The sequence below is a fragment of the Rhinolophus sinicus genome, chromosome 12, assembly GCF_057876585.1.
Source record: "Rhinolophus sinicus isolate RSI-liver-muscle chromosome 12, RSI-T2T, whole genome shotgun sequence".
Classification (NCBI taxonomy): domain Eukaryota; kingdom Metazoa; phylum Chordata; class Mammalia; order Chiroptera; family Rhinolophidae; genus Rhinolophus; species Rhinolophus sinicus.
The window spans coordinates 6,111,574-6,132,252 of record NC_142512.1 but is presented as its reverse complement, the minus strand read 5'-3'; the positions used below and the strand labels follow the sequence as shown (position 1 = coordinate 6,132,252).

At 49.2% G+C, this 20,679-nt stretch overlaps 1 protein-coding gene across 1 annotated transcript; it reads left to right on the top strand.

Annotated features, from left to right (window-relative positions):
• The first annotated feature begins 10,573 nt into the window (after nucleotides 1-10,573).
• Nucleotides 10,574-20,094, top strand: ALDH3A1 (aldehyde dehydrogenase 3 family member A1). Its single transcript, XM_019757385.3, has 11 exons — nucleotides 10,574-10,680; nucleotides 13,352-13,518; nucleotides 15,197-15,428; nucleotides 15,921-16,006; nucleotides 16,255-16,463; nucleotides 17,100-17,217; nucleotides 17,713-17,854; nucleotides 18,518-18,684; nucleotides 19,132-19,231; nucleotides 19,658-19,788; nucleotides 19,885-20,094. The coding sequence occupies exons 2-11, from the start codon at nucleotides 13,357-13,359 to the stop codon at nucleotides 19,897-19,899; spliced, it is 1,362 nt and encodes a 453-aa protein (XP_019612944.3). The 5' UTR covers nucleotides 10,574-10,680; nucleotides 13,352-13,356; the 3' UTR covers nucleotides 19,900-20,094.
• Nucleotides 20,095-20,679: the final 585 nt, after the last annotated feature.

Sequence of the window (20,679 nt, the reverse complement as noted above, 5' to 3'; positions counted from 1 at the left end):
TAATGCTGCTATAAATATTCACATGTAAAATTTGTATGGACGTCTGTTTTCATTTTTCTTGGTTAATATACCTAGAAGTAGAATTACTGAGTCATATGGGACCTCTATGTTTAACTCTTTGAGGAACTGCCAGGCTGTTTTCCAAAACAGCAACACTATTTTATATTCCCTCCAGCAATGTAGGAAGGTTTCAATTTCTCAACATTTGTTATTGTCTGTCTTTAAAAAAAAAATATATAGCCAAGGCCAGCCCAGTGGCTCAGGCGGTTGGAGCTCCATGCTCCTAACTCCGAAGGCTGCCGGTTCGATTCCCACATGGGCCAGTGGGCTCTCAACCACAAGGTTGCCGGTTTGATTCCTCGACTCCCGCAAGGGATGGTGGGCTCCACCCCCTGCAACTAAGATTGAACACGGCACCTTGAGCTGAGCTGCCACTGAGATGGCTCAGTTGGTTGGAGCATGTCCTGTCTCAACCACAAGGTTGCCGGTTCGACTCCCGCAAGGGATGGTGGGCTGCACCCCCTGCAATTAGCAACGGCAACTGGACTTGGAGCTGAGCTGCGCCCTCCACAACTAAGATCAAAAGGACAACAACTTGACTTGGAAAAAAGTCCTGGAAGTACACACTATTCCCCAATAAAGTCCTGTTCCCCTTCCCCAATAATATATATATATATATAGCCAACCTAGTGGGTGTGAAGTGGTATTTTATTGTAGTTTTATTTTGTGTTTCCCTAACGACTAATGATGGCAAGCATCTTTTCATGTGTTTATTGGTTATTTGTTTATCTTCTTTGGAGGAATGTCTGTTCAAATCCTTTGCAATTTCTAAATGGAGTTATTTGTTTTTGTATTATTGAGTTATAATAATGTTTTATATATTTTGATACAAGTCCCTTATTAGATATATGATTTGCAAATACAGTCTTCCATTTTGTGTGTTTTCATTTCACTTTCTTGATGGTATAATTTGCAGCACAGAAGTTTTAATTTTGATGTAGTCCAATTATCTATCTTTTTCTTTTGTCATTTATGCTTTTGGTGTTGTATCTAAGAAATCAAGAACCTAATCCAAGAACATGAAGATTTACTCCTGTATTTTCGTGTAAAAGTTTTATAGTTTTAGCTCTTACATTTAAGCTGACAATCCATTTTGAGGTAATTTTGTATATAGTGTGAGGTAAGGGTCCAACTTCATTCTTTTGCATGTAGATATTCAGTCATTCCAGTACCATTTGTTGAAAAGATTATTGTTTCTTCATTGAATTATCTTGGCATTCTTGTCAAAAATCAATTGACCATAAATGTAAGGGTTTATTTCTGGAGTCTCAGTTCTATTCCATACATCTTATGTCTGTCTTTATGCCAGCATCACAGTCTTAATGATTGTAACTTTGTTGTAAGTTTTGAAAGTGAGCACTCCAGCTTTGTTTTTCTTTTCAAGATTGCTTTGGCTATCTGGGTCCCATGAATTTACATATGAATTTTAAGATCAGTTTTTCTATTCCTGCAAAAAAGCCTGGAATTGTAATAGGAATTGCATGAAATCTATAAATCAATTTGAGGGGTGTTAGAATCTTAACACTATTACATCTTCCAGTCCATGAATATGGGATCTCTTTCCATTTACTTAGATCTTTAATTTTTTCAACAATGTGTTGCAGTTTTCAGTGTACAAGTCTTGCTCTCCTTTTGTTAAACTTTGTTAAATTTATATTTAAATTTATTTCTTCTTTTCGATGTTATTGTAAATTAGATTGTTTCTTCTGATCAGCATCACTCCTCACTGCTCTTCACAGCAGGTCCACTCCCTCATCCTTCTTTTTTTCATTTACAGTGTCTAATCTGCCCAGGCCAGAGGTTCCCCAGGTTGGTTAGAACCATCTGGGTAATGAGATTCAGTACATTCAAAGGAGGGCTGAAGGGGCTCCACTCTGAGGAACAGGCATGGACTGTGCTGCTTCCTCTTGGATTGCTTTGGGATGCATCTTACTTCTCAGGGAGATAACATGAATTGGATAAGTGAGCCTGCACTTGGTGCCCATCAAGCACGGGTTCAAGTCCTGGTTTTGCCACCGATAAGCTGTGAGGGCCTGGAAAAAAGTTCTTAGGAGCCTTTCTTCCCCTTCTACAAAATGGGGTTAAAAACACTTGTAGAATTATGATCAAAGGTACCATGTCTTCAGTTACGGCATACAGTAAGTGTTCAATAAGTGGTGGCCATGATTATAAAGAGCCCCAGGCCTGACATGACACTTGCCATTATCTGATAACTTCATATTTGCCACTAAAACATTTTATTTGCCCCTTAGAACAATTTATTAGAAGGTTTTTTGCTGTCACCCTAGCTTCTTGGCTATTTGAAAAATGTGAACTGAATTCTGTGCCACGTACCAATATAAAATCTTACATTCACATCATTATCATGAATCTACCCTGCTTTATTTAATTACAAAATATAATTTTGTAAATTGGGTTGAATATTGAATTAGGTTTCTGGACCCAATCAACATGGTGGTGATGGTGGGGGGTGCACTCACATCAACAAACAACTCTCAGATATCAGCAGGGCATCCAAGATTCTAACACTGTCTACCTGGAGACAGCATCAGATCCCACAGGTTAAGGGTTCAGTCCTACCAGACTGCCCCTCCTTCCTACCCACACACACTTCAGATGCCAGAAGCAAACCCTGGCTCTTTCCTGTGCTTCTGACCAGCCAGCTATAGATTGGAGGTTCCAATGATCCCCTCCAACTCAGAATGTAAGGTGTTACCTGTATTTCTGACTGACTGGCTATAAATCGGAGGTTCTCCCAACCCCCTCCTTTCGTTTGATTAATTTGCTAGAATGGCGCACAAAACTCAAGGAAACATATTACTTACTAGAAGACTGGTTTATTGTAAATGGACATAACTCAGGAACAGCCAGGTGAAAGAGATGCATTGGGCACGGCATGTGGTAAGGGGTGCGGAGCTTTCATGCCCTCTCCAGGCTCCATTCTCCCCACATCTCCATGTGCTCACCCACCCAGAAGGTCTCCGGAAAAGGCCGAAGAGCTGTCCCCCTGGGGTTTTATGGTGTTTTCATTACTTACTCATGATTGACTAAGCCACTGGCCATTGGTGATTGAACTCAACCTCCAGCCCCTCTCCTTTCCCCGGAGGTCAGGGGGTGGGAATGAAAGTTCCAACTCTCTAATCACATGGTTGGTTCTCCAGCAACCAGCCCCCATCCTTGGTTGGGGTCCAAAAGTCACCTCATTGACATAACAAAAGACAACTTTATGACTCTCAACATTTAGGAAATTCCAAGAATTTTAGGTGCTGTGAGCTAGGAACTGTGGATGAAGGCCAGATGTCTTATAAATCACAATATATTTACAAATGTATAACATGTAGCAGATGTTAAAGAGTAAATAACATGATTTTCTTACAGCAATTTCTTAAAGGAATAAAGACACAGATCAAACGGAACCCCTCCCAGTGAACTGTTATTAGTAACTGCTTACATCAGTGGTTCTCAAACTTCACCAGGACGCGTCAGAATCACCTGGAGGACTTGCTACAACACCGTTTGCTGGGCCTCATCCCAGAGATTCTGATTCAGAACAGGTGAGGCCTGGAAATCTACATCTCTAATAGATTTCTAGGTGATGCTGATACTGCTGGTCTGCAGGCCACATGTTGAGAACCACTGACTTAGTCTTATACTTTTTAAATAGGTGATGTTAAGGCCTGGGGTCATCAGATAGGTTCCCGTGAAGTGGCGTTTATCTTGATCATTTCACTGTGGTTTAGGGTCTGGTCCTCACAGGCTTTGTGGGCGCAGAAATTTGCCTGCATGGGCAGGATGAGAGCTGAGCTATTGTTTGGGACGGGGTAGACGTTTTCTGAGCTCGTAGAGATAAACCAACAATTTGTCAGTTTACAATAATGAGAATAACTGCTGAGTCAACCAAACCAGAGCCACTCTCCCTGTTTGCAAATGGCCGGGGAGGCCAGGGTATTGGAAGGTAGCTTGGTGGGTAAGGGGTGGGAACCAAGGCATGCTGTCAATGTGCACAAGCCTTGGCACCTCACCTGCAGTGGGGTGGGGGCCTTGCCAGGCTGTACCCTGCTTAGCCGGGACTCAGCTCTCCAGACCCGGGCTGTGAGGAGCTATAATGCAGGGTCTCTGGTACTGCTCCCCACACACGAATGCAGGATAGGGTGAGGCCAAAAAGGAACACCCATGGAGGCATAGATAGGGGAGTCATACCACTATATTCTCGCTGGTAGCTGGGTTGGAGACACAGGAAGCAGGAGCCACACGATCTGCAACCTGCCGTCCACTTCTCTGCCAACCAACCAACCCCTAGTGTAGCCACAGCAGTTATATTAGTTAGTGGCTGTCATGCAGGGGACCCTGCTCGCTGCACCATCTGTCGTGCCGGAGACCCTGCTCGCTGCGCCATCTGCCGTGCAGGGAGGCCTGCGGGGTCTCTGCTCCCGCTCCCCATACAAGAACGCAGGATATGGTGAGGCCAAAAAGGAACACCCACGGAGCCATAGGTAGGGGAGTCATACCACTATATTCTCTCTGGCGGCACTATACTCTCACTGGAGGCTGGATTCACACTGTCCGCAAACCGCCATCCACACTTGCCAGCCCAGCCACCATCTTCTTGCTAGCCCCCATTCTTTCTCTCATCTCTCCCTCTCTCTGCTAGCGTAGCCACAGCAGTTATATTAGTGGCCAATGGCTCACTGGTTACAGCTGATGGCCAACTAGCCACAGCTGATGGCCATGCAATCACAGTTGATGGCCATTTACTACCTGAGCCAGCACCTGTCTATGTGAGGCCGAGAGCCTGGAAACTACTTTCTGGGGCTCTGCCCCCACAGTCACATTTCTCCTAAGCAGATCGTGCCTCCTATTCCCAGCGCCTCTCCTCACGGGCTTCCCGAAACTGAGCGCTCATATGCACAAGCTGTTCCACCACCTTTCGGAGAGTGTCGGCCTGGGAATGACCCTGCTCGCTGCGCCATGTGTAATGCAGGGACTAGGCTCCTGCTCCTGGCAGGTGAACGCAGGAGATGTGGAGGCTGAAAAGGAGCAACCACCATACCCTGCTCACTGCAACTGCACCATGTGTCATGCAGGGTCTCTGCTCCCGCTCCCCGCACAAGAACGCAGGATATGGTGAGGCCAAAAAGGAACAACAACGGAGCCATAGATAGGGGAGTCACACCACTATATTCTCGATGGCGGCTTGTCGAGACACAAAAGCAAACATCTTCCAGTACCCCAACAAGAGGTCTTACTGCACCCCAGTCTCACTGGCCACTGGGCAAGACACAGGATCCCCACGATCTGCTATCTGCCATCCACGTTTGCTAACCCCACTTGCTAGCCACCATCTGCTTGCTAGCTGCAATCTGCCATCTGCTTCTCTGCCAACCAACCCAAAAACCCCCTTGCCAGTGTAGCCACGGCACTTACATTCGTGGCCAATGGCTCACTGGTTACAGCTGACGGCCAACTAGTCACAGCTGATGGCCATCCAATCACAGTTGATGGCCATCTACTACCCAAGCCAGCACTTTTCCACGTGAGGTCAAGAGCCTGGAAACTGCTCTCTGGGACTCTGTCCCCACAGGGGCTCTGCGAATGTTGGCCTCTGGAATGCTCCTTGTCCCGGCCCACAGCCCCTTCTGGTTATGTGGTCCTCCACAGAAGTGCTTCATTAAGTTTCCATGTATTAGGATAGCCTGCCAGGCCTGTACCCAGAGAGAATTCCATGTTGGCTGGAGGTTTGGTTGTTCCTGAATGTTCCATCACATGCTTACAGTCTGGTCCTTGTACCCTCACAAGAGATACTTTGTTTGAGTTTATGTGTTCAACTTGCAGTTTGAAGTTTCTGGAGGGCATCTTAGGATCTTGTCATAGGCTTTATTTCAAGATTCTAATTCCAAGTGGCTTTTTACATCACCACGAAGGACATCTCTGATCCTTGGATATGCAGCCTCAGCCCAGTGAGGTATCAAAGCCCCCTTCTGAGGGTTTGTTCACATCCTACCGGTGACTTCAGCTTCATGTCAGACCACCTGGACTGTCCAGCCCTGGCTGCCTCAGCTCAGAAAAAAGGTCAGAACCATCTCCTCCACAGTCTTTGCACAAAGTGTTCCTGTATGTCCCGTATGTCCAAGCCTCTCCTTCGTCCCTCTCTCTAACAGAAAGGAGAGAAATAATCCCACAGACTTACTGCTTCATTTTTTCCCTTCTGCTCTTTAAAAGAAAGTGGTTTACCTTTCCCAGCATCTATTTCTAACCTAAGCATTCCTTGAAATTTAAGCAAAGTAATTTTTAAGCCAATTGTTTCATTCATTCAAAATTTTTTTGTTAGTTTTAGGTGAATTTGCTGAAAATCATTTTACTAAATGATTGATAATTTCTCTCAGTCTTAGCTTAGACCCTGCCCAGCCCCATCTGTGGGATGAGTTGGTATGCTGACCTGTTTCCATTATCTTCTGAGGTCTTCTTATGTGCCAGGCACTGTGCTAAGTGCTGGGATTTTGTGTATTGAACAATACATGAAAATTCCAGTCTGCAGGGGGACAAGAAGCAAAGAAAAATAATCAACAAATAAGCACACAAACAAATACATGATTGCAATTTGTGACTGGTCCCCGGAAATAAAGAAGGTATTATTGGGAGGATGGGCTCAGAGAAGCTGACATTAAAACAGGAATAAGAGTTAACATGGTGCAGAGTAGATGGGGAAGTGTTCCAGGGAAGGAAGAGTATGTACAAAGGCCCTGCAGTAGGAAATCGCCTGGTACATTCAAGGGATGCCAGTAAATTGGAATGCAGTGAAAATGTTGGGTGATGAAGCGATCAGGAGTCAGACCACGCAGGGTCTTTAAGACCATGGGAGGTTTTTTCTTAAGAGCAGTAGGAAGACACTGAAGGATGTTAATGGGGGAGAGATAGGCTCAGGTCTTCATTGCCCAGTGGTCCCTCTGGCAGCTTTTTGGAGAAGGTGTCATGAGGAGGTGAACATAGACTGAGAGAGAGCAGACAGTCAGCAATGACAGGAGCCCCAGAGAGAGAGGTGATAACCAGGGGTAGGATGAAACATTGGGGATGGAATGCTAGGGCTTGCAAAGATTAAAATCTAAAAAGCATGTATCTGCAACAGTTTCCATAACAATTCAAACTGTGTCAGAACTGAAACTGAACCAAAATCATCATCATCATCATCATCATCACCTAAAGATTTTGTACTCCATAGACATAAACAAGTTGCAAGGCCCCTTGCTCCACACTACCAGGACTTAAAAGCTGCTACTTGTAGCAATAGCAAAAACCCAACATTTACACAAAGCTTTCTGTATGACAGACACTGTTCTAATGGCTTTACATAGCCATTGCTGCCTGTGTTTGTTTTCTCCAGTTGCTTCCACGGTTCTCCTCAGGGAGGTCAGCTTCATGCTGAAAGATGAAGGAAGAAATGAGATGGATGAAGGTGCCTTAGTAGCAGTGAAAACTGCAGAGGAGTCTCATGGAAAGGAAAGGGGTTGGAGCCAAGGACCAGAGGAGCTCAGGGGGCTAGTTTTTCAACTTCTTTGCACTATAGCATTTTTCAGATGAGGAAGCTGAGATCCAGAGAAATTAAATAACTTGTCTAAGAACACACAGCTGGTTGTGTTCAGCAGTTGAGTGAAGATCTCCAGGGAATTGAAGAGGGAGCTGAAAATCAGACCTGGGCAGGGTTGGGGCCAGGGCAGTTAGGCGCCAGCAAGCTCCTGAGAGGCCCATCTCTCCAGAGTGCTGCTGTCGTGATGAATCATCTCCTTCAGCCTGGGACTTGCATCCTGCCTTCTACGCAGCCAAGAAATTCCCAGCAGAGTCTGGGTGGCCTAACGGGGGCCCATGCTCACCCTGGCTAGTCTGCAGCACAGCGCCCTGTTCACCACCTCACTGAGCCTACAAGCAGAGGGGAAGGGTCATCTCCAAAGATAATCAGGTGACACGGATGTAGGATTCTGATGTCTGGTGACCGGGGTTTGTGACCTCAGGCACCAAAGAATAAGAATGAGGACCCGGAGAGGTAAATTGAAGTAGTATATAGTTTTATTGAGAAGCGAAATGCACAAGAGTATAGCTCTCTGAGGGGAGATACTAGAGAAAGGGGGGATCTGAGCGGAATGCCCCCCAGACTAAGCTAAGCCGGAGGCTATATGTCTTTGGGTCTGTAATCTCTAAGTTATTTACCAGGAGCCGGTGGGCTCCTTCCCATTCCCCTTTCTTCACCTGGGCTGGTATCTTGGCTGACTCTGCAGTCTGATGCGATAGCCCCTCCCATCTAGTTCCCTTTTTTACATTTTTTTTTCTGTGAGTTACTATTCGCTTTGGCCTTGCAGCCTTCCTCCGTGCGTCCCTGACTGCCCACGATTTTCCCATGTAACTTTGAGACTGTCTGGGCCTTGGTGCCGTCCACTGCGGTCCTGTCCCTAACTCTCCTATGACTTTCTTATCTCACTATCACCAGAAAAGCTGGGGGTCAGGTGTTCCAGGTTGACACAAGAGGCCTGGTCCACCCACCTTCTCCTCCCCATCTCAGAGGATGCCCCAGATTCTGCCCACCACCCAGCCCAGGCACCCCAGGTACCATATCCTGCCAATGTTGTCTCCTGCTATTCTGGTATGTTTCCCACTCTGTTGGCCTAGATTGGGGTCTTGTAATTTCTTTCCTCCATTACTGGAAGCTGCAGATTTCAGAGTGGACCTTATTAAGACTGTGCCCTATTAAGAGGGATTCCTGGGGAAAAAAACATCTCAGACATATGATAAACTCCTTCATGCTCCCCCACACCCACACCCTGGCCCAACCCACGGGCATCCATGAGCCCCACCCATCCATCTTCCGGAGTCTCATCCATCCCCTCATCTCCTGCTGCAATAATGTACATGTCACAACTTACTAATCACTGTGGTGAACGCATGACTTTGTTCTCTGCCTCTGTGCCTTTGTTTTTGCTATTCCAAGCCCTCCTTCTGTTCCTTGTCTAAATACCTCTCATTACAAATGAGAAACAGAAACTCATAGACACAGACAATAGTTTAGTGGTTACCAGCGGGTGAGGGGTGGGTGGGAGATGAGGGTAAGGGGGATCAAATATATGGTGATGGAAGGAGAACTGACTCTGGGTGGTGAACACACAATGGGATTTATAGATGATGTAATACAGAATTGTACACCTGAAATCTATGTAATTTTACTAACAATTGTCACCCCAATAAATTTTAAAAATAAATTAAAAATAAATAAATAAATACCTCTCATCCAGCTCAGATGCTGTTTTCCTCCCGTGGGACCCTTATCTGAGTCCCTGTAGCATCTTGTGCATATTCCAATCACTACAGTTTTCATATTATTTTGAAAATTTCTGTTTATTCCATCATTAAACAAATACTTATTGAGCACCTACTATGTGCCAGACACTGTTCCGGATGCTAAGGCTTACAGCGGGGACAAATCAAATTTTAGTTGGGTTGGGAGGGACAGGTAACAGACAAAATAAGTAGACAAACAGCATGTCAGAGGGTGATAACTGCTCTGAAGGAAGAGGACACAGAATGATGTTGAGAGGTTGGTGCTATTTACCTCAGATTTGAGTAGAGCTACATGGGTGGATATATGGGGAAGGGCATTCCAGCTGGAGGGAGGGGGAGGACAAGAACACATCTTCAGGAGCCTGTAGGCCATCATGGAGAACTTGTGTTTCCCTCCTAGTAAAATGGGAAGTTAAGAGCATCCAAATGCTGACTACAGAACAGCCTGCAGTGGGTGAAGGAGGAAGAGACCAAGAGCCCATGATAGCGGGGGAGGTGTGAGACGTGACAGACTGTGTTTTTTCACATCTGCCTTCACCCCCACTGCATGGCACAAATCAGATGCCCAGCAAACATCTGGTAATAGCAGAAGGAGGGACTTCCAGATTAATTCCTCCCCTAGCATGTCTGGTTTCCTGGGTGACCACACAGAGGGAGATCCCTGCCAGTTATTACTGGTTCTTGGCCTTCTTCTCTGCTATCCAACAAGACAGCAGATCCGAGTATCAGTGGAGAAAGCCCCGTGGCCTGCAGCTCCCAGGGTTGAAGTTCTCTGCCTCAGTGGGGACCTGGCACCGGTGCACATGGCAGAGAGGTGAGAACATACCAGTGCAGTGGTGCATATTCAGGAAGCTGCGTGCACACTCACCATAACTTGTACCTCACCCTGCCAATCTTATGTAACTGGAAAAATCGTGAGAACAGCATCTGGCAATTGCACTTTGGAAATCTGGAAGAAGTCCACACCAGCCTGACTCAATCAGCAGCCCCTACGCCCAGGATAAACACATGCATGAACTCTTTTTGAAGATTGGATGTGAGCCCCACCCAGGCCTCAAAGATACATTGTTGTATTTTAGAAGAGAACAAAATCAGACAACCCCAGGCCTAATCCCCAAAGCTGGCGCTCATAGGGAGGAGCTGCACCCCACATCTGAATACTGTTTTGGTCTTGTTATACAATCTTCCTGGGCAGGACTGCCAGGTCTGACTGGGTGGGGAGAAGGGTCCTTAAATGCATTCCCTCTCAGCTGATATTCATTCCAGGAGCCCCAGTCGCAAGAATAAGCTGAATCAAAGGTAATCCTCTTCCTCCCAGTTCTTTTTTCTCTTAGGTCAGAATATCTAGCTGGAGCCTACACGATGAGTGGGGCCCATCTCTGTGGCTGGTCCTCTCCACCCCCCACTTGCAGTGTTTTCTGAGACTCTTCGGGTTGGGTGTCCTGAGTGTCCAAAGCCCACGTCTGGCAGCTCTGCCACCCCCAGCATTGGGAGATGGAATTCCTGGGGATCAGAGCAGCAGGGGGTGGCAAGGAAATGTGTGAGAAACCCTAATTCACTCCCACAGAAGGCAGCAGAACCCAGTAGTTAAAAGTGTGAGCAGAGGACAGTGGGTTCAAATCCTGACTTTTCCACTAACTGTGAGACCAAAGACAGCATTTAATGTCTCTTGGCCTCACTTTCCTCATTTATAAAGTGTGTACTCCTAACGGTTCCTTCTTACGGAGGTTTTGAGAATCAAAGGGGATATTGAAGGGGGAACCGTCCACAGAGAAGCCTGGTGGCAAAGTCTGCACAGGTGAGGCGGTCAGGACCCAGGGAGACAGGAAGGTGGACTTCAGCTGCCCCACTGGGGTGCCAGGTGCATTATTAGATGATTTCCGGCTCCACTAATGTTTGTAATAACTGTGAGGTAGCACTATTATAAATGCTGTCCATAGAGGAGGCCCAGGGAGGCTCCTTCTCAGAGACCATGAGTGCTGGAGTTGGGGTGCCAGCCCACCCCATCTCACTCACACCAGACTCTTCTACCATCAGCGTTGGGTGGCAGATGGCCAGAGGTGCTGCCCTGGTTTGACCACACAAGGCTAGGGAGGGATGCAGGACCTTCCTGAAGGACTGTGCGGCTGGGGTCATGATCAGCAGGAGCACATGATCCATGGAAGGCTGGGCCAGGGCTCCCAGTGAGAAGGGTCCCTCCAGCCCACTGGCAACTCTGGGGAGGGGTGCATGGCACCTCCAGGATAGGGGCACCCTGCATGCCAGCAGGGACCCCCTCCTTGTGCAAAAAGCCTTGGGTGGGGGTCAGTACTGTGGAGTGGAGAGGCAGTGGAAGGAATCAAACCATCAGTGTAATTTTAATAGTTTTTCATTTCTTAAAATATGTATGCATTTTTTGGCATGCACTGTATGTGCACATATATATGTATATACACACGGCTATTTCCATTTTTTAAAAAAATTGTATATACCATATACAATAATATATACCATGTATTATATATACCATATATACATATATTTACATACATATATAATATATACCATATATATGTAATATATGGTGTATAGGTATACATATATTATATATGGTATATATAATTTCTTGCAAAATGGAAATAGCCTTATTGTGGTGGGTTGTTTTTTTTTTTTTCGTCCTTGTCTTCTGATGCTAGAAGTTATGCAATGTCTGAAAGTGGGTGGACTATCTCTGGGAGGACAGTAAGGAATTGCTGAGGGAGATTAGAGGCTTTTCTCTGTACTCCCTTTTTTAAAATCTTTTACATTTTTTACCATGAGTATGTATTACCTATTACTGATTACTTTTAGTCAAAAAGTTAGCAAATATCTTAAAAAGATACAAGCTCATTGCACAAAAGTCAAAACTACAGAAGATGAAAACAATGATCACCACTAATTCCACCCTACAATCGTTACCATGTGGGGCTGCCCATCTGGCCCTTTCTTGCACGTGCATACACACATACACAGCTGGCACAGAGAGAGTGCCCTTTCTAAAGGTGCTGAAACACTTGCTCTGTCTCTCTCCTAAATACTGCACATTCACCCACCACATAGTTGCAGAGTAGTTTATTTAAATTGTCTCCTGCTGATCAACGTTTAGGATGTTTCCAGTATTTCTCTGTTATAAACAAAATTGATGAACTTTCTTATTCATGAATGTTTAGAAATGTTGTAATTTCTGTAAGCTCCTGAATGTGGACCTACAATGTCAGAGTAACATGTTTTAAAGGATTTTTTGCTAAATGTAGCCAAATGACTCCCAGGAAGAGCCATCCCAATCTGCCAGTATGGTTTCTTGGAATCCCCTCCCACTTTTGTGTGGGTATCTGAAGCTCTGTGAAACCGTTGCTGGCATTTGCACTGTGTCTCACAGGTGTTGCAGGCACACACTGGTTTAAAGACCAAGCCTAGTTCCGTCTGCCAAGCAACCAGTGCTTCTGAGAATAATTGCTTAGTCAGAAGGTGGTGCGGATTATTTTTACACTGGGTTTTCTTTAATCAGCTTGGGCGTGGGATCACAATATAATCTGGGAAGTGGACTGGCTGGGTGTGCACAGCCCCTGGAGTGTTTGCCTGGAAGTGTCACCAGCTTTGCAAGCAAATAGAGGCAGGATAGCCCCAGCGCACTGCCAAGAACCCACCCTCAGCAACTATACTTAGGGTCGCCTGTCACTGCTTCCTAGCCCTCACTGCAGATGAGTTTGTCATCCACTCAGGGAGTTATCCAGAGGGCCAGAGGGTCCAGACATCTGGGTTAGGGAGCTGAGAAGCCAAAAGAATGCCATTTTCCAAGCGCTCCCGGGGATATCTTCCTCTTCCTATAAAATGAAGCTTTGAAGGAGCAGTGAAGATGCTGTCCCCTCGACCCCCAGGTCCCAGTGATAGGACGGGGAGCCAGAGCACAGCCCGTCCTCCTTCCCTGCTCCAAGGTACTGTCTCTTCCCAGGCACCATGAGCAAAATCAGCGAAATCGTGCAGCGGGCCAGAGCCGCCTTCAACTCAGGCAGGACTCGCTCCCTGCAGTTCCGGATCCAGCAGCTGGAGGGGCTGCGGCGCATGATCAAGGAGCGCGAGAAGGACATCGCGGGCGCGCTGGCAGCGGACCTCCACAGGGTGCGATTCCACACACACACACACACACACACAGACACACACACACACACACAGACACACACACACACACACACACACAGACACACACACACAGACACACACACAGACACACACACACACACACACACACAGACACACACACACACAGACACACACACACACACAGACACACACACAGACACACACACACACACACACACACCTTAAGGGGCAGCACTGCCCTCCCAGCTAGGAGCCACCGCTGCCCGTGGACAGAGCGCGGGAGGTGGGGGGCAAGGATGGGACAGGAATAGGAACAGTCGCTACTTGCCTGTAGCACATCTGCTGTGCCCCTGAAGCTCTGTGCCCAGCTCTTTACAGGGAACTGCACTTAGTCTTCAAAACCCTCTGCAAATGTCAGGACCCTTTTGTAGAGGAGGAAAGTGCGGCTCAAACCATCAGATGCTGAGATGAGGCAGACTGGCCTCTCTTTCCGCCCCATTCGGAGCCCCAGGTCTCCGTCCTCCATGGCAGGAACCCGCAGCTCCTTTCCTCCACCTTTCTGCCATTCCCTCCTGGCTTCACTTGCTTCTCCTTCCGGCCTGCAGCATAATGTCACCCGTTTCAACCATCTTCTGCGGACACGACTTACCGAACTTCCGGTCTCATTCCTCCAGCCCTCGGCCCCACCCAGGGCCACCTGGTTCTCTATACCAGGGAATAGCACAGCTTGACACCCCACAGGACACCTGCTCTGCATGGCATCTTTCTTCCCGCCCCCCCTCCATCCCTTACCCTAAGCAAAATCAGACATCTCCAAATTTTCAAGCCCTTTACGTTGATGCCCCCAAGACATCAGGGACCTGCTTCCACTTTTCCATCTCACCTTGGAGCAGGGCAGAGGGCCCTTTGCTGCTGTATTTTTTAATCTCTCAAGATTTCTCATATTAAAACAATAAACTAAGACAATGAGAAAACACACTGTTGATTTCAAAATTGTTTGGCTCTTCACAATCAAATTTCATGGAAGAGCTGTATATTCTGCTGTCTGCACTGCCTCCCCACCCCTCCAAGAGGATCCCAGCACCTACTCCCTCCCTTCCCTGGCTGAATTTCTCCTGGGTTTTCTCCTAACTCTTTGGCAGCCTCTTTCTTGTATCCACTTCTTGAAGGTGGTCTTAGGGCTCTTTCAAGGATTCAAGTGTCATTTTAATCTGTAAGTGTTCCGGGCACTCACTGGATTGACTCCCCTCCACTCATCAATGACCTTCAAATCACTGCCCAGGTCTGAGATACCTGTAGGCACTTTAAACTCAACACCTTCAAACCTGCCTGGATCGCCAGTACTGCAGAAAGGGGCCCTAGCAGACCCACTACCCCAATGGCTGCTCCTCAGCTCTGTACTCCATGTGTCTTCTCTGGCCCTGCCCCCTGGGAGCCCATGGTGAATGTCTCCTGTTACCCTGGCAGCTGAACATGCCCAGCTCTGTTCAACATGCCCACCCAACAGCCCTAGGAGGTACAGATTATGCTCCTATTTTGCAGACTGGAAGACTGAGGTTAGGAAAGGGTAGGCAGGTTCATTCAGGGTCACAAAGCTAGGGAGCAGTAAGCCAAGACCCACACACACGGCCAGCCCCGGTGATTCCTTGCTCATAGCTCTGGGACCGGTAAGCTCACAGGAGCCCTCTCACCATAGAACGAATGGAATGCGTACCAAGAGGAGATAGTGTACAGCCTGGAGGAGGTTGAGTATGCGATCAAGAATCTTCCGGAGTGGATTTTGGATGAGCCCACAGAGAAGACTGCCCAGACCCAGCAGGATGAATGCTACATCCACTCAGAGCCCCTGGGTGTAGCCCTTATCATTGGCACCTGGAACTACCCCTTCACCCTCACCATCCAGCCCATGGTGGGAGCCATTGCTGCAGGTACCATGGGCCCCCTTCTGGGAGGAGAATCACGAAGGATCACAGTGCCCTACTGGGGAGTGAGGCCAGGGGAGCTCGGGCCTTTGAGAAAGTAGGTCCTGGGGTCAAGTAGTGGTCTGTCTTTCACAGGAGACTGCAGGAACTAAACTATTTAGCAAGGCTTCCTGGGGCCCGAGGCTGAGCCAGGCTCAGATGTCTATGTAGCGCCCCTCCCTGGCCATGTGTGGGGGCTGGACAGCCCTCAGCTAAGATGTATCGGTTTTCTTGCCAGTCAGTCCGCTCTGCTTGGGCCCAGAATGTTTCTCTCCCCTTCTCCTTCTCTCTCCTCCCTCATTTCATCAACTGCATGGGGCAGGTGGTGTGGCTCCTGTGGCATGTGCCCATAGCTCTTCTGTCCACTCTTCGGAGGACACAGAAGATGGAGGGAGCCTCCAGGCTTGGTCACTGGGAGCGCAGAGCATTGGGCACACCCTGACTTCCTGTGCTCTGCAGGGAATGCAGTGGTTGTCAAGCCCTCGGAGGTGAGCGAGAACATGGCAAACTTGCTGGCCACCATCATCCCTCAGTACCTGGACAAGGTGAGCTGCTCTCCACGGCACAAGGAGAACTGTGTTGGGGCCAGGTCTCTGGGGTTGAGAGACAGTGATTTCTTGCAGCACGGGGCCAAGGCATGGGTGGAGGTGAGGACAGATGGCCTCTCCCACTGGGGTGAACAGATCCCTTGAGTCATGGTCAAGAGAGGGGGTCTACTTGGTGGTGGCTGCCCAGACATGGTGAGGAGGGTCTGTGGTATTTTCTGAGCTTTTCCTCTCTCCTCACATGGAAGGATCTGTACCCAGTGATTAATGGGGGTGTCTCCGAGACCACGGAACTGCTCAAGGAAAGATTTGACTACATCCTGTACACCGGGAGCACTGGTGTTGGGAAGATTATAATGACTGCCGCGGCCAAGCACCTGACCCCCGTCACACTGGAGCTGGGGGGAAAGAGCCCTTGCTATGTGGACAAAGACTGTGATCTGGACATTGCTTGCAGGTGAGGAGGCTTGGTGTTCCTGCGCTGGAGTGGTCCACTAGCTGCCTTCCAACTCATGTGGACCGCAGTTCCACTCTGAGTGACATAGACACTGTCCCTGTCCTCATAGTGCCTGAAGTCCTGGGCAGGAGTTTCAGGGAGGGGGTGGAGTAGGGGGTACCATGTTCACAGAAGAGGTATGGGCAGTCCAGGAAGGCTTCCTGCAGAGGAGAGGTCAAGCCAGAGCTCTCCCCAACTTCCATATCTCATGTGCATGGCCTTCTGGGGTGTGGGGACCCCCAGCAGTGGTGACACCTGGCTGTGCAGGACTCAAGGGCATGAATGGAGGGCACAAAGGCTACCCACCCCAGCAACTCCCTACCAGTCAGTGATGAGGTGTAGGTGTGTGGTGCCACAGGCCCCTGTGAACATGTTCAGGGACACAGGACTGCTCAGTCTGTTATCTAGAAGCCAGTGGGCCACTTAGGGAGCCCGCTGGAAAGCTCACAACCTCTGGTTTCTGCTGACCAGAGAGAGAGCTCTCCTCCAGCACTCAGCCCCTTGTGCCTTGATCTTGAGCTGATGGAAAAAGGTGCTTCTTTTAGGGAGCCTCCCATGTCTTGAAGAATGCTAGAGTCTAATCTGGGATTTTCACAGACGCATCGCCTGGGGGAAATTCATGAACTCTGGCCAGACCTGCGTGGCCCCCGACTATATCCTCTGTGATCCCTCCATCCAGAACCAAATTGTGGAGAAGCTCAAAAAGTCCGTGAAAGTGAGTGTTGGCCCACGGTGGGTGAGTGAAAGGCTGCAATGTAGAGAGATGGGTGTGGACTTGAGAAAACACTGGACTTTTTTTTCTGATCATGGAAGTCATTCACACTCACTGTAAATAATTTGGAAAAGATTAAAAAGCATAAAGAAGGAAAAATGCTCCACCCAGAATCCCACCACCCAAAGACAGTCACTGCTAGCTTGTTGGTATGTTCCCTTCCACTTTCTGTGAACATACACAGTTGTTCCTGATGTGATGTCCAGACATCTGTGCAAATATTTCTTTCAAGCATAGCTGTCTCACAGCACTTCATATGCCATGAAAATTGTGGAGCGCCTCAGATGTTTTGGCAGCCAAGTAGTTCTTGGTGTCTCTGTGCCATCATCCACTGCACTGGCTGGGTGGAGCCCATGTGCTGTCCCAGGCCAGGGTCGCCGGTGACCTCGAAGCTTTTGGCTGTGTCCTTACCTAAAGGCTGTCACCTCTTCTCCACAGGAGTTCTATGGGGAAGATGTCAAGAAGTCTCGTGACTATGGAAGAATCGTTAGCTCCCGCCACTTCCAGAGGGTGATGGGCCTGATAGAGGGCCAGAAAGTCGCCTATGGAGGAACTGGGGACGCGGCCACCCGATACATAGGTGTGTGTGCTCACCCTTTGGAAAAGCACCACCTGCCCACCTGCTGGGTAACCAGGTCCCCAAAAGTTGGCTGCAAGTGAGCACAGATACTTGAAGAGCAGACAACCCTGTGGAGGGTAGAAATTGCTTTCACCAGTGGGCCTGGGGTGGGCTTTGGGGCTCTCAGTGGGCAGGGGCTGGGCACAGCTCCTGGGAAGCCCCACCCGAGCCCAGAAGCTCCTCTCCCCACAAGGCCCAGAGAGCAGCTTCATTGCCCCACCCCTGCAGTGTCAGCAGGGAATTCAGACAGCAGAGGCCACAAGAGCTCCAGGTGTGCAGAGCTGGAGGGGTTCCCCATGCCTAGGCTTGAGGGTCACTAGATGGGGCCCAACTTGCCCTCCAACTTGCCAGGAGACTAAAGGGCTCTGGCAGGGGCTCAGGTAGCCAGTCGGGTGCAGTGCCTGCCCCCTTGAGGTGTAGACCCAGGGCACCTTCCCATACAACTTAGTCTATCGTTCTCCCCAAAGTCTTCCAGGATGAAGCTCGGGCAGGTGGGGGCTTCATCCCTGCCCCTCTCTAAGCCTCGGCAGGCTTATCCAAAAAGGAGTTGAAGGAGGAAGCCTAGACTTGCCAGGCAGGCAGAGGTCTCAGTGCAGGCTGACTCTGACTTGTTTCTTGCCTCAGCGCCCACCATCCTCACAGACGTGGACCCCGAGTCCCAGGTGATGCAGGAGGAGATCTTTGGGCCCATAATGCCCATTGTGTGTGTGCGCAGCCTGGAGGAGGCCATCCAGTTCATCAACCAGCGTGAGAAGCCCCTGGCTCTCTACGTGTTCTCCCAAAATGACAAGGTGGGCCTGGGGTGCCCTCTTCCCAGGGTTCTGGAGCTCCTGGGCACTCATGCAAATAGGACCCTAGGGTCCACAGACCTCATCTCAAATCCCAGCCTTCCCACTCATTGCTGTGTGACCTTGGACCAGTCACTTAACCTTTCTGAGCCCCTTTCTTCTCAGCTCTGAAATCAGGACAGTAGCATCCATCCCAGAGCATTGAATGAGATGATCATTGACATAGTGCCTTGTGTGCAGTCATGGGAACTGTTGCTATTACTGTTTCCCCACCTAATACTTGATATGTGGAGAGAGTGGGAGACCCCAATAGAGGCTTGGGGGGAGCAAACCATGACTGGGGCTCTGCCTCTACCAGCTCACATCCTTGAGGCCTCCAGATGCACCCAGAGGAGGGCTTGGGATGTCCTGGGGCAGGAGACTGAGGCCGGGGAATGGGTGCTGTTGCAGGTGATTAAGAAGATGATTGCAGAGACCTCAAGTGGTGGGGTGACAGCCAATGATGTCATAATCCATTTGTCCGTGCACTCTCTGCCCTTTGGGGGCGTAGGTGAGTCTGGGGCAGAGCTCACTGCCTACCTGCTCCCTGCAGGTGTCCTTTCTACCCCTGGACTGGGAATTCAGGAGGGGCCAGAACAACCCTAGGCCTCAGGCTCCCACTAACCTCTCCTGTGTGGGCCTCTGGCCTCTGCCAGCACATCTATCAGCCACACTAAACCTTGAGACCCTGGAGGACCCTGGTGTCCTGGGCCTGTTTCATGGAGGCCCTGAGAGAGGCAATACCAGCTAGAGTCCACACAGCTGTCTAATAGCATAGCTGGGATTAAACTTGTCTTGGGCACTTTCTCTGTTGTCCCCAGAATGGACACCAGGGGAGGGGGATGACCTAGGGATCGGCCAACCCTGGGAGGGTCAGTTGTAGGCATGGTCTGGGGGTCGCAGGGCCCCCTGGACCTGAGCGTCTCCTCCCCCACAGGAAACAGCGGCATGGGAAGCTACCATGGCAAACACAGCTTCCACACCTTCTCCCACCGCCGCGCTTGCCTGGTGAGGTCTCTGCTGAAGGAGGACCCCCTCAAAGGCAGATACCCACCAAGCATGGCTAAGGTGAGATGTGGTAGGGGTGCTGTTAGGAAGACCAGGCTGCTGGGAGACTGGTCCTGCACAGGACAAGGTACTCACTGCCCTGTGTTTTCCTCACAGATGATGCGTCACTAAAGCTGCTGCACCTGGCCTCCTTGTGCTCTGCCCTCGCTCTGCTCTCCAGTCCCTTGGAGAATTGCTCCTAAAGCCCCCCTTTTGCTACTCTGTGGATCAGTGCACACCTCCACACCCATTTGTCCCTAGGCCTCACTTCCCCAAATCCCGACCCCCTTACTGGACATGGAAGACAAATAAAATTTTCCAAGTGAATGAATGAGTACGCGTGCATGCTTCTTTTGCAGCCCTGCACCCACCCATCTTCTCCAGTTCTAGCCCATGCCCCCACGCCCATTGTTCTGACAAGCAGTGAAGAGCTACTCAAAGACACACCTTAGCCCCCACCCCCTGACCCAGGCCTCTTGGCAAGAGGCACTGGTGTCCAGGAGGTGTTTGTGTTCCATCTAGACTTTGGGGCGGCAGCTCCGTTTTGGGTACTGCTCCTGGGGCAGAAGGACAGGAAGCCAGGTTAACCTCAGGATCCACAGTGCCCAAAAGCTTTTTGCCAGGCAGCATCTGGGTCCAGGAGTCTGGCCTTAGGAATCTGAGGAACTGGGACAGGGTCCATTGATGACAGTCTGAAGTAGGACTTTGGTCAGAGCAGGAGCCAAAAATCAGCCCAACCTGGCCAACAGGTGAGTGGGGACAGGTGGGGAGAGGCCTGCTAAAGCTGGCAGGCCTGCCAAGTCCATCAGCAGAAACTCCTTCCCCACAGCTGATATGACAACTATGGCTGGCCAATCTTTGGAATGAGTGTGATGGCACTCACAGGAGATTTCACTGTGAAGCACAGCTGAC

What these genes read in the sequence shown, in the direction of transcription:
- ALDH3A1 (XM_019757385.3), top strand. Translation starts at nt 13,357, where the DNA reads ATGAGCAAAATCAGCGAAATCGTGCAGCGGGCCAGAGCCGCCTTCAAC. An exon ending in TCCCTCAGTACCTGGACAAG is followed by an intron (nt 16,007 to 16,254) that starts GTGAGCTGCTCT and finishes CTCACATGGAAG; the next exon opens with GATCTGTACCCAGTGATTAA. An exon ending in TCTGCCCTTTGGGGGCGTAG is followed by an intron (nt 19,232 to 19,657) that starts GTGAGTCTGGGG and finishes CCTCCCCCACAG; the next exon opens with GAAACAGCGGCATGGGAAGC.